Raw genomic sequence first — 12751 nt, forward strand, 5'->3', positions numbered from 1 at the left:
ATTACTCAGTAACCATCCCTTCAATCCACTAACTACGTGTGGTATCGTGGTCTGAAGGAGCTCAAAACAAAATCCTCACCATCTGAGCCTGACTAATGCTGCTGACTTCCAACAAGAGTATGCACACGTAGAAATATTTGCCGGACAGTAGCCAAAATTTAGAGGTGATTTTCAAAATTAATAAAGTCAATTAATATGATTATAATATGATTATATAAAGTACTTTATTTTAGCATTTTTAAAAATATAACATTCTAAAAAACATTTACATCTATAATACATAAAAATTCATTAAAATCCACATAAAAAATATGCAAACGTTAACAGATTTTGAGTGGTGACAAACTTTCCAAAAAGGGGGTAGGAAGTGATAATTTAACACTTCCAAGAATTGTTTTTTAAACTGTGACTTTCACTGGTGTTAAGAATCCATTTGAGATATCAAATTCTATAACTGGCATAGAGCTGTCTAGACTATTTTAATGCCAAGAGTTTAGATATCAGAGAATTAAAATTATCACAAACCCACATCTCTGAGGTATGATAAATCAAAGAGCTGGTGATCCAGGTATCACCTGAAATAATACTATTCAGTAGCACTTAAGGATGCCTAGTATTTTGGAGAATAAAAACTCACTATAGTATTAGACACGCACACGAACAACAGTCCTCCAAAACAGATGATGCCATGAAGCTTTTGCTTCCCACCCTGTATTTATAAGCAAAACACCTTCCAAAGTCTTTTCTTTCATGTGGCATCTTGTCACTGATCATTTAACTGCTGGTAGCACTGGGATGCAGTGGTTTGACTCTTGCTAGTCTGGAGAGGCCGAGTCTAAGACATTGAGTAGGTGACTTAACTGAAATGTATTTCATGGCGTTATTACTGCTTCCTGATGGAGCTGAAAACAATTTTAAAACAAAAAGAAGGTGTAAGAAGTTAAGAGAGGAAAAAAGTAATCACAAAACTGTTGTATTTTTGTAGTTTTTATAGTAGAACAAAAAAGTATTCTAAAGATATTGCAAAAAGGTCTGAACAACATACCACAGAAGCACACAAAAATCAGCGTACTCACCGGGAATCAATCTATTTGGGAGCCAATGCAGCACAGCTTTAAGTAGCCAGCAACACCAGACAAGCACATAAAAACTGTTCCCAGGGTGGGAATCAGTCTATTTGGGAGCCAATGCAGCAGGTACAGTGCACAGCTTTAAGTAACCAGCAACACGCCAGACAAGCACATAAAAACTGTTCCCAGGGTACTGTGTGTTTTCAGGTGCTCCACACAGAGAATCACCCAACTGAACACAATTCCAAGTGGGGAAATAAGGTGTGAAAGAAAGGAGCCAACCAGAAAGAAATGTGTACAGAAAAGAATAGTAAACGTGAAAGGAAATCAAAGTAAGAGGCAGCAGTCAGCAGCCACACGCTCCAACACTTTAAGAAAGTAAAAGCTTATAAGCATTTGCTTTACTAAAGCAATTGAAACACTCCAATAGTTTTCAAATATTATTTCTTTAGAATAGATAACATGGTATGCTGGTATGAGGCACATACCGGAGATAAAGAAAGCTCTTAACAAGAGAGAAATAGCCACACAATCTCTTGATTGAGATTTGATCCACACTCTGGAAAATATTAACCTCCCCACATAAAGTAAGGATAAGCTGTAAGAGGAAAAGAAGCAGGAAGGTATGTCTTCTCTTTTTTTAAATCTAAGGTCAAAAGAATACCTTTCATTATAAGAGGGCAGTAATTTTTCTGAAATACTGTTCGTTTGTTTGCTCTTAGGAGAAATTGCTAAAAACTTAAGTCAACTAAGTGTATCTGTTTATAGTTACCTGGTGGTATCCATTTAGGCTTCTTATATGTTACAGGACTTGAAGTATGTAAAGGTCTCCCAACTGGTTCCAAAGTACTGGACATCTCCTTTTGTGTTGGCTCAGATTTTGGTTCCATTACTCGTGAAGGAGAAACTACAGATGACACTTGGTTGGAAAATAAAAGCGACCTTAGAAAGATACTCTTTAGCAGAGGAATCACCACACTGCATAAGATGATAGATCATTGTACAGCACAAGCTCTCTATGTTGAGTGAAATAATGAATATGTTACTAGATTGTCACATCTTTAACTGTATACATTTATACAATCAGTCCTGTTATACTCTGAAATTTCAATCCTGGTTTGAAAATAAGCAGTGTAACAATTTCCTCTTGAAGACCTGACAGATACGGAATTTCTAAGAGGGAAGATTCTTCTGTCAGCTACACAAAGCAAACCATTCCCTGTAGTAACAAAAACTAGTTTTAAACTAAATTACATGATGTAAACTCAGGCCCAAAATCAAAACACATTACCAAGTCAGACACAAGATTAACACCATGGCAAGATTTTTTTTTAAGCTAGTTAAAGTAAATTGTGTAGCAACACAGTGAACAAATAACCCTGAAGGGCACAGATATTTAATATTTTTCACCAAGTGGTTAGTAGTACTAGCATTATTTAGCCATCCTTGAATTAAAAACTTACCAATGCAACTGCAAGAGGAGGCTCTGAGATTATAATTAAAAAAAAAAAAATCTCAGATCACTCATTGTTATTTTTCTTAAAAGAAAAATCTATAAAAAGAAATTAACTCAGTCTATTAACTTTTGTCTGCTTTTATTGTAAGGGGTGTTAGTTTATTACCAAGCATTTTTTTCTTTCAGGATTTTTTTCTACTCTCCTACCTTTGCTCTGCACATAGTAATTTTCATCATAACCCTGCATAGTCAGTTTGTCAGCCAAATTTATCTAATCCTTCAGTGAAAATAAAAGGAACTTTTATTATAAAGAAGCCTATTTCAAATTGATGGTACCTGTAGGATTAATCTTGGACTTGAGATTTTTCTTCTGTCTTTCAGGTGGCATCTTTTGTCTGGTTTGCTTTTTATTTCCTTTGGCTTTTTTCTTTTCCATCGCAAAGTCTTCATCATCACCTTCACTATAATCTGAATCTTCTTCTGAATCCTCACCTACAGCAAGGAAAAGGGATGTCATCTCTTTACAGGAAATGCAATTTACTGTTATTCCAGGGCCTTCTAATCGTATTCTGGACATAAAGAACCAGGATTTCTTAAGGATATAGTAAAGCAAATTTGCACATATTTATATGCTGAACTGAGAAAGAAATAGCCTCCATAAAACATTATGTATTTATAGAATTCTTGTTTTGTCCTTTAATAATGGAACACCTTGGTATAAACTGCATACAATAATGATCTTAACAGCAGAATTACAGGTATTCCCTGGTCCTTACAGGGAACTTCAATCACTCCAATATCTGTTGGAGGAAAGACACAGCAAGGCATAAGCAATCCAGGAGGTTCCTGGTAAGCCTTGATGGTAACTTCCTTCTCCAAGTGAGAGGGGAGTCTACGAGGAGAGGTGCTATGATGAACCTTGTTTGCACCTACAAGGAGGGGCTGGTGGGGAATGTAAAGCTCAAGGGCAACCTTGGCTGCAGGGACCATGAAATGGTGAAGCTCAAGACCCTTAAGGAAGTGAGGAGAGTGCACAGCAAGCTAACTCCAGGCCTTCAGGAGTGCAGACCTTGACCTCTTCAGGGATCTGCTTGGCAGAGTAGCATGGGAACAAGCCCTGGAAGGAAGAGGGGCCCAAGAAAGCTGGTTAATATTCAAGAGTCACCTCCTCCAAGCTCAGGAGTGATGCATCCCAACAAAGAGGAAGCCAGGCAAAAACACCAAGAGGCCTGCATGGATGAACAAGTAGCTCCTGGACAAATTCAAACACAAAAAGGAAATCTACAGAGGGTGGAAACAAGGACAGGTCGCCTGAGAGGAATACAGAGAGAAACTGTCCAAGCAGCCAGGAATCAGGTCAGGGAAGCTAAAGCCCAGACAGAATGAAACCTGGCCAGGGACATCAAGAGCAACAAGTAAAGCTTCTACAGGTTATGTCACTGATAAAAGGAAGACTAGAGAAAATGTAGGCACACCAAGAGGCCTGCATGGATGAACAAGTAGCTCCTGGACAAATTCAAACACAAAAAGGAAATCTACAGAGGGTGGAAACAAGGACAGGTCGCCTGAGAGGAATACAGAGAGAAACTGTCCAAGCAGCCAGGAATCAGGTCAGGGAAGCTAAAGCCCAGACAGAATGAAACCTGGCCAGGGACATCAAGAGCAACAAGTAAAGCTTCTACAGGTTATGTCACTGATAAAAGGAAGACTAGAGAAAATGTAGGCCTCTCCAGAAGGAAACAGAAGACCTGGTTACCCAGGGATATGGAGAAAGCTGAGGTACTCGGTGTCTTTTTTGCCTCACCAGCAGGTCCTCTAGCCATCATGTCCAAGTCGCAGAAGGCAAAGGCAGGGACTGGGAGAATGAAGAACTGCCCACTGCAGGAGAAGATCAGGTTCGAGGCACTATGAGGAACCTGAAGGTGCACAAATCCAGGGGACTTGATGAGATACATCTGTGGGTCCAGAGGGTACTGGCACATGAAGTTGCTAAGCCACCAATCATCGTATCTGAGAAGTTGTGGCAGGCTGGTGAAATTCCCACTGGAAAAGGGTAAATATAACCCCCATTTTCAAAAAGGGAATAAAGGAAAAGCCAGGGATCTACAGGCCAGTGAGTCTGATCCCAACAAGATCATGGAGCAAATCCTCTTGGAAACTCTGCTAAGACACATGGAAAACAAGGAGGTGATTGGCGACAGCCAACATGAATTCACTAAAGGCAAAATGTGTCTGACAAATTTGGTGGCCTTACGATGGGGTTACAGCATTTGTGGATAATGGAAAAGCAACTGATATCATCTACCTGGATTTTTGCAAAGCATTTGATACTGTCCCACATGACATCCTGGTCTCAAAACTGGAGAAACACGGATTTGACAGATGGACCACTCGGTGGATAAGGAACTGGCTGGATGGCTGCAGTCAAAGGATTGTGGTCAACGGCGCAATGTCCAAGTGGCAGCCAGTGACGAGTGGTGTTCCTCAGGGGTCACTAGTGGGACCAGTGCTGTTTAACACCTTTGTTGGCAACATGGACAGTGGGATTGAGTGCACCCTCAGCAAGTTTGCTGACAACACCAAGCTGCGTGATGCAGTCAACACGCGGCAGAGAAGGGATGCCATCCAGAGGGACCTGGACAGCCTTGAGAGATGGGCCCGTGCAAACCTCACAAAGTTCAACAAGGCCTAGTGGAAGGTCCTGCATGTAGGTCAGGACAATCCAAAGCACAACTCCAGGCTGGAAAGAGAATGGACTGAGAGCAGCCCTGAGGAGAAGGACTTTGGGGTGTTGGTGAATGAGAAGCTCAACATAAGACTGCAATGTGCACTTGTAGCCCAGAAAGCCAACCAAATCCTGGGCTGCATCCAAAGAAACACGGCCAACAGGTCAAGGGAGGTGATTCTGCCCCTCTACTCTTTTTTGTTACGAGGGTGGTGAGACACTGGAACAGGTTGCCCAGGGAAGTTGTGGATGCCCCATCCCTGGAGGGGTTCAAGGCCAGGCTGGATGGGGCTTGGAGCAACCTGGTCTGGTGGGAGGTGTCCCTGCCCAGGGCAGGGGGGTTGGAACTTGATGATCTTTAAGGTCCCTTCCAACCCAAACCATTCAGTGATTCTGTGATCATATTCTGCAGGCATTCAATACTAGGCTGCTACCAGAAGCACAGTATGAGGCTAGGCTGACCTCCAATCAGATGCAGCACGGTTTTCTAAGAGTTGAGAATTGGAGGAAGGAAAGAAAGGAGGCTACTTATTTTTTCAGCTAAGCTTAAACAAAGCCAATATTGAAAGCACTAACAGCTGACACTACTCCAGAGTCACTGTTTTGACAAAAACCCCAGAAAACATCTGGGAAAGAGAACAGAGCCTCTTTAAGAGACTAAACTTTCTTGGACAAAGTGGGTAGAAGAAATTTGTTCTGACATACTGCAGCAAATGCAGAGAAGCCAGTATCATTTTTGCCAGTTTGGGGAATGCGTACAAATAAGATCCTATGTCTAGATTTAGCATCAACGTGCAGTTGAGATGCCACTAGTATTGAAAGATAATGCTTCAGTAAGGGGGAAGAGGGAAGATACAATCGAAGCAGTACACATTTCACTGAAAATATGAACTAAATGTAAGGCAGCACATTTAAAGGAGAGGGTTTTTATAGAGAAGAACTTACTGGGTACACACTCTGGCTCAGAGTCAGTAGCATGCTCTCCATCATTATTGTCAACAGTCAGTAACTTCTGATGTGCTGGAACTTTAGGTGCTGCTGTCCTTTGCCTACCATCACCCCTAGGTACATCATCATCCATAACCCGATTGAGACCTAGAAAACAGAAGGTGGTCTAGACCTGGTTACCCAGGGATATGGAGAAAGCTGAGGTACTCGGTGTCTTTTTTGCCTCACCAGCAGGTCCTCTAGCCATCATGTCCAAGTCGCAGAAGGCAAAGGCAGGGACTGGGAGAATGAAGAACTGCCCACTGCAGGAGAAGATCAGGTTCGAGGCACTATGAGGAACCTGAAGGTGCACAAATCCAGGGGACTTGATGAGATACATCTGTGGGTCCAGAGGGTACTGGCACATGAAGTTGCTAAGCCACCAATCATCGTATCTGAGAAGTTGTGGCAGGCTGGGGAAATTCCCACTGGAAAAGGGTAAATATAAACCCCATTTTCAAAAAGGGAATAAAGGAAAAGCCAGGGATCTACAGGCCAGTGAGTCTGATCCCAACAAGATCATGGAGCAAATCCTCTTGGAAACTCTGCTAAGACACATGGAAAACAAGGAGGTGATTGGCGACAGCCAACATGAATTCACTAAAGGCAAAATGTGTCTGACAAATTTGGTGGCCTTACGATGGGGTTACAGCATTTGTGGATAATGGAAAAGCAACTGATATCATCTACCTGGATTTTTGCAAAGCATTTGATACTGTCCCACATGACATCCTGGTCTCAAAACTGGAGAAACACGGATTTGACAGATGGACCACTCGGTGGATAAGGAACTGGCTGGATGGCTGCAGTCAAAGGATTGTGGTCAACAGCTCAATGTCCAAGTGGCAGCCAGTGACGAGTGGTGTTCCTCAGGGGTCACTAGTGGGACCAGTGCTGTTTAACACCTTTGTTGGCAACATGGACAGTGGGATTGAGTGCACCCTCAGCAAGTTTGCTGACAACACCAAGCTGCGTGGTGCAGTCAACACGCGGCAGAGAAGGGATGCCATCCAGAGGGACCTGGACAGCCTTGAGAGATGGGCCTGTGCAAACCTCACAAAGTTCGACAAGGCCAAGTGAAAGGTCCTGCATATAAGTCAGGACAATCCAAAGCACAAATACAGGCTGGAAAGAGAATTGATTGAGAGCAGCCCTCAGGAGAAGGACTTTGGGGTGTTGGTGAATGAGAAGCTCAAAACAAGACTGCAATGTGCACTTGTAGCCCAGAAAGCCAACCAAATCCTGGGCTGCATCCAAAGAAACACGGCCAACAGGTCAAGGGAGGTGATTCTGCCCCTCTACTCTTTTTTGTTACGAGGGTGGTGAGACACTGGAACAGGTTGCCCAGGGAAGTTGTGGATGCCCCATCCCTGGAGGGGTTCAAGGCCAGGCTGGATGGGGCTTGGAGCAACCTGGTCTGGTGGGAGGTGTCCCTGCCCAGGGCAGGGGGGTTGGAACTTGATGATCTTTAAGGTCCCTTCCAACCCGAACCATTCTGTGATTCTGTGATCATATTCTGCAGGCATTCAATACTAGGCTGCTACCAGAAGCACAGTATGAGGCTAGGCTGACCTCCAATCAGATGCAGCACGGTTTTCTAAGAGTTGAGAATTGGAGGAAGGAAAGAAAGGAGGCTACTTATTTTTTCAGCTAAGCTTAAACAAAGCCAATATTGAAAGCACTAACAGCTGACACTACTCCAGAGTCACTGTTTTGACAAAAACCCCAGAAAACATCTGGGAAAGAGAACAGAGCCTCTTTAAGAGACTAAACTTTCTTGGACAAAGTGGGTAGAAGAAATTTGTTCTGACATACTGCAGCAAATGCAGAGAAGCCAGTATCATTTTTGCCAGTTTGGGGAATGCGTACAAATAAGATCCTATGTCTAGATTTAGCATCAACATGCAGTTGAGATGCCACTAGTATTGAAAGATAATGCTTCAGTAAGGGGGAAGAGGGAAGATACAATCGAAGCAGTACACATTTCACTGAAAATATGAACTAAATGTAAGGCAGCACATTTAAAGGAGAGGGTTTTTATAGAGAAGAACTTACTGGGTACACACTCTGGCTCAGAGTCAGTAGCATGCTCTCCATCATTATTGTCAACAGTCAGTAACTTCTGATGTGCTGGAACTTTAGGTGCTGCTGTCCTTTGCCTACCATCACCCCTAGGTACATCATCATCCATAACCCGATTGAGACCTAGAAAACAGAAGGTGGTCTAATTAATTCAAATGCACAGTAAATCTATTCTTCTTCTCAAAAAGCAGCAGGTATTTGAGTCCCCAGAATTCACTTTTGGGATTTTGAAGTATACTATACAGAAGCCTATCATTGGCACTTGTTTTCAGGTGATTCTCGTTTTACTCTTTTAACTGACCAAATTGTACTTTCTGGTTGTGAAAGTTATCAATATTTATCCGTAATCAAGCTAAAAAACAGACAGAAGACCAAAAATAAAACTGGAAAACTGAGAAAGTCTCTAATGGCTCAGCAAATGTTTTTGGTCATGTTTATTTGATGCTTAGGCACTATGGACCCATGAAGGATAGGAGGGTAAGTGTAGCTTCTCAAAGTAAATAAACTCAGCACATAAAACCATCACGTCTGTTGCTTTTTCCAACTAACTTTTAGTGATCTGTACCAATCTCATTCAGCAATACACAGGTCCTCCCATTTTAAGACTGGAACCAGATTTTTAATTAAAAAATTAATGTATCCTTCCTCCTTCAGTCTGTATTTAAGATAAAGATTCTTTTTCCACATAAGTGAAAGCCAAAACCCAATAAAAACAACGGAGAGATAAGCTACTTAAAGGTATCTTGAAATGCTATTTCTAAAAAGACAGCGTATGAGAACAACTTACCTAAAAGTTCACTGTCTACACTGCAGTTGGAAAAGGGGGGTCTCCTATGTACATTTTCTGATTCAATATTCTTACCTGTTTCAGAATCCAGAAAATAAACAATAAATAATACAAAATATTAGCTTACAAAAAACACATTATAAGAAGTGAGGATATTAAAAAATGAAAATAGCTAATGTTTCTTTCTGTCTCTAATCAAACTATATGTTTGGAAGATCTTACAGAAGAGTTCTTTTTCTCACAGAAAAATACAAGAACATAAGAACTCAGGCGATACCTAGAAAATCTCATTTCCTTACTGTGATATATTGAAATAAAACATGACTTTCAACCTATTTCACTGTAAAATAAATTGTCGTGTTCTAATTCACTACATATAAATAGAGTGTTGCATTGAACTGTAAAATAACCTTGTTCTTCTGAATTTTGCACCTCAAGGATATTTGCAGATTTTTCTTTGATGGATAAGGCTAAGGCAACTTCCAAATCTCTTTGATAAAGTTTGTCATCCAAGGATATCCTGGAAAAAAGAAAATCAAACATGCTAAATAATAAAACAATGACACGAGTGTTACAGATATATTTCTGACTCACTGAACTTTAAAAAATTCAAATACTTGTACTGAGACCAACATTTCAATACATACTTACAGCATATCATATTATGAATATTACCTCCTGAAACGTTTACAAACTACACACTAGTAATTAAAGCACACTATACTTAGAAGTATTATGATTGCAAAACGTTGTATATATAGATGAACTAATAACACATCGTCACAGAAAGAGGCAATTACATTTGCCTGAAACATCACACTGAAATGTAGTATTTATACACAACTTTACTACCAAAATAATCAGATTTCTTTTTTCATTGCAATTGCCTTCGTACTTTCCATCAAGATTTAAATATGTTCTTTCTCAAGGAGTTCAACTTGGCTTTATATTTCTCAGAATTGTTAGTTATTGTGCCCCATAGAGATATCAGGACAAGATCAGACATGCAAACCTGCTTCTGCATCTACGCAGGCCGCTTGCTGGAGTTTTTTAGAGCTGCAACAAAACAAACGTAGCTCACTAACGAACTCAGGAAAGTTTTCCTGACTCTATGCATAATTACTTTATCCCTCATTTGCAATGATACTCATAATGCTGAAAATCTTTATCACGCTAATATGTTAGTTGTTTATTCTCAGCTGCTTAAAATTCCAGGGGGAAAAAGAAAACACAAATACTATTATTGGAATCCAGCTTTATACAGAGGTGACCACATTTCAACATTTCTTACCTTTTACCAGGTGTCTGCTTTTGTGACGGAGCCAATTCAGTGTGTGGCTTTTTTTGCTTCTCTTTTTTCTCCTTCTTTGGATCCTTGAGCTGTGTTCTGGATTTTTTGCTTGAAGGTGCAGCTATACATGCAAAGTCTTCATCTGTTTGGGAAACAGCAAGAAGCTTTAATGAGTTTTGCTGTATTCTTCCATGTGACCAAAAGAAGTCATTCACACTGAAAATATACCAAAGATAACCTTTTTGAAATGAGTTCTATTTTTAAAGAACACAACTATAATTATACTATTCTTGAATATATTTTGAATGAAAGTTTAACAGGCCCACTTTTGCATATATTTTTATTAAAGAGGTAATTATTTCAATTTTTATTACCAATTTGGCAATAAAACTTCAATGTCTAATGGGCTACCAGCTTTTCAATAACTAGAAGTTCATCTTTTGATATGCTGAAGAGCAATCAATTATAATAACAATCACTGTTATTAAACAGTTTTAGAATTCCTGGTGTTTTGGGAACTGCTCCCATTAAAAAATGTCTTCTGCTCCCTTTTTTCTACTATTTTCATATTGCCTCTTACCAAACACAATGCATTTCTCCAATTTTCAAAGAAAATTAGAAGGCATAAAACGTGCCTTTTTTCCAACGGAAAACACTGCAGATCACAGTGCAAAATAAGGAAAACCATAATAATCTTCATTATTCTCTAAATGATGAAGAACCTTAGACAAGATCACTAACATTTCTGAGAATTTATACTTTTCTTTAATGTTACATGTGGTCACTTATAAATTAAGAAAAGTCATGCATCACATTTAAACTCCTGAAACTAAGAGTGTCCATTAATCCACACGATTCACAGCAAAATTAAAAATTTACTTTTGCCCTCCCTTTCTACCAATTCAAATTGTTCCCTGGATCCTGCAAACAGCATGGGAAAAAACCCTCCGAAAGCCACGAAAGCAACCAAATTCTGGAAGAAAAATGCACAGTATCCACTGGGGCTCAGAAGTAAGAGAGGACTGTCATGAAAACAAATAGCCTGCAGTCCAGCCTTCTTATCAATGAGCTCAAAATTTAACTGCCATGTCCTTAACCAAGACCCATCAAGATACAGAGCTGCAGCAGAAACATTAGATCTAAGTACAGATGATTCACTCCTCCTTTATGCTCCGATTTACAACCCTGTGAGCTGAAAATCAGGTGGAGAAGGAACCACCAATCACCACCAAAAACTGAGGCAGGGAAAGAAACAGATTTTCCTGCAACAAGATGCTACGTATTCACCTGTTTCCTGACATACTGTTGTTATACTCTGCCTTGGAGCCATCATATTCTTATTGTATTAGGGCATTTAACAGTGTGCCGGGATTACTTCTAGTGAAAACAGTTAAGAGCCTTCTTGAGGAACTAATTAATTAAAACCACCATGGCGATATTTTGGGTGGTTACACGAGTGCTTGGTGTTTTTGTTAAGAACATACCACTTACCATCATCTTCCAAATCTCCAAACTGAGAATAATTGACAATTTTCTTGTTCCTGTGGTAAAAAAGCATACACTGTTGATCCTTTCTGACCGAGCACCTTGCCCAGCTAACACCTGGGGTCTGGGTCAATCATGTTTCACAGGAGAAAAAAGCCCGTTCAAATATATGTATAAGCAGTGCTACTGTACAATGTGGTTTTTAGGAATAGCTTCTAGATTATTTTTTTTTAAATCTTACACCAACAGTGTTTTTTGTAGTTCTCGCTGTGGGAGCACTGTCTTCTCCTCACGTTCAGCCCGCCTAAGAGCTGTAGGAGCACTGTAACCTCCTCACGTTCAGGCCGCCTAAGAGCTGCTGCAATTTATTAAATTTACGGAAATTATTTATCGCCCGGGTCGCTTTTCGGGCACTTGACAGGCGTTTCCCGCCCACCTCCGGGCCGGCCCAGCTGCGATCCCACCCGGAGGGGGCACAGGCCCTACCTCAGCCCGGTACCCACCCGAGGGATGCCGCCCGCCGGGGCTGCCCTCCGCGGCGAACAGCCGCTCCCCCACACCCCTCCAACGGGAAGGGAGAACGGGGGAACCCCGTCCTTCGGGCCCCGCGTTACGGCAGAGCCGCGGAGAGGCTGGGTCGGGCGGCGCGGGGCTCCGACGGTCCCGGTGAGGGGGACAGGGGGAGGGAAGGAGGGAGAGAGAGAGGGGGCCCGCGCGCTCCCTCAGCGGGCAACGGCCGTCGCGCGCGCGCGCGCTTGAAGGCTTTCTAGGAAACGCCATCCGGCGCCGCCAGGCGCGAGCTGCCGGCGTCCCCGCGCGCCCCTCGGGACCGGCCGGCGGCGGCGGCTCGCGCTCCCTTGACTCCCCT

General features: G+C 41.7%; 1 protein-coding gene across 1 annotated transcript; it reads right to left on the reverse strand.

Annotated features, from left to right (window-relative positions):
- Positions 1–205: 205 nt before the first annotated feature.
- RAD51AP1 (RAD51 associated protein 1) lies at positions 206–12153 on the reverse strand. Its single transcript, XM_014959823.1, has 9 exons — positions 12125–12153; positions 11890–11939; positions 10399–10540; positions 9518–9627; positions 9108–9182; positions 8294–8443; positions 2863–3018; positions 1843–1989; positions 206–902 (listed from the first exon to the last, which is right to left on the reverse strand). Exons 6-9 carry the CDS (start codon positions 8427–8429, stop codon positions 775–777), a joined length of 567 nt encoding a protein of 188 aa, XP_014815309.1. The 5' UTR covers positions 8430–8443; positions 9108–9182; positions 9518–9627; positions 10399–10540; positions 11890–11939; positions 12125–12153; the 3' UTR covers positions 206–774.
- Positions 12154–12751: the final 598 nt, after the last annotated feature.

Source organism: Calidris pugnax, unplaced genomic scaffold (assembly GCF_001431845.1).
Source record: "Calidris pugnax isolate Ruff unplaced genomic scaffold, ASM143184v1 scaffold373, whole genome shotgun sequence".
Lineage (NCBI taxonomy): Eukaryota > Metazoa > Chordata > Aves > Charadriiformes > Scolopacidae > Calidris > Calidris pugnax.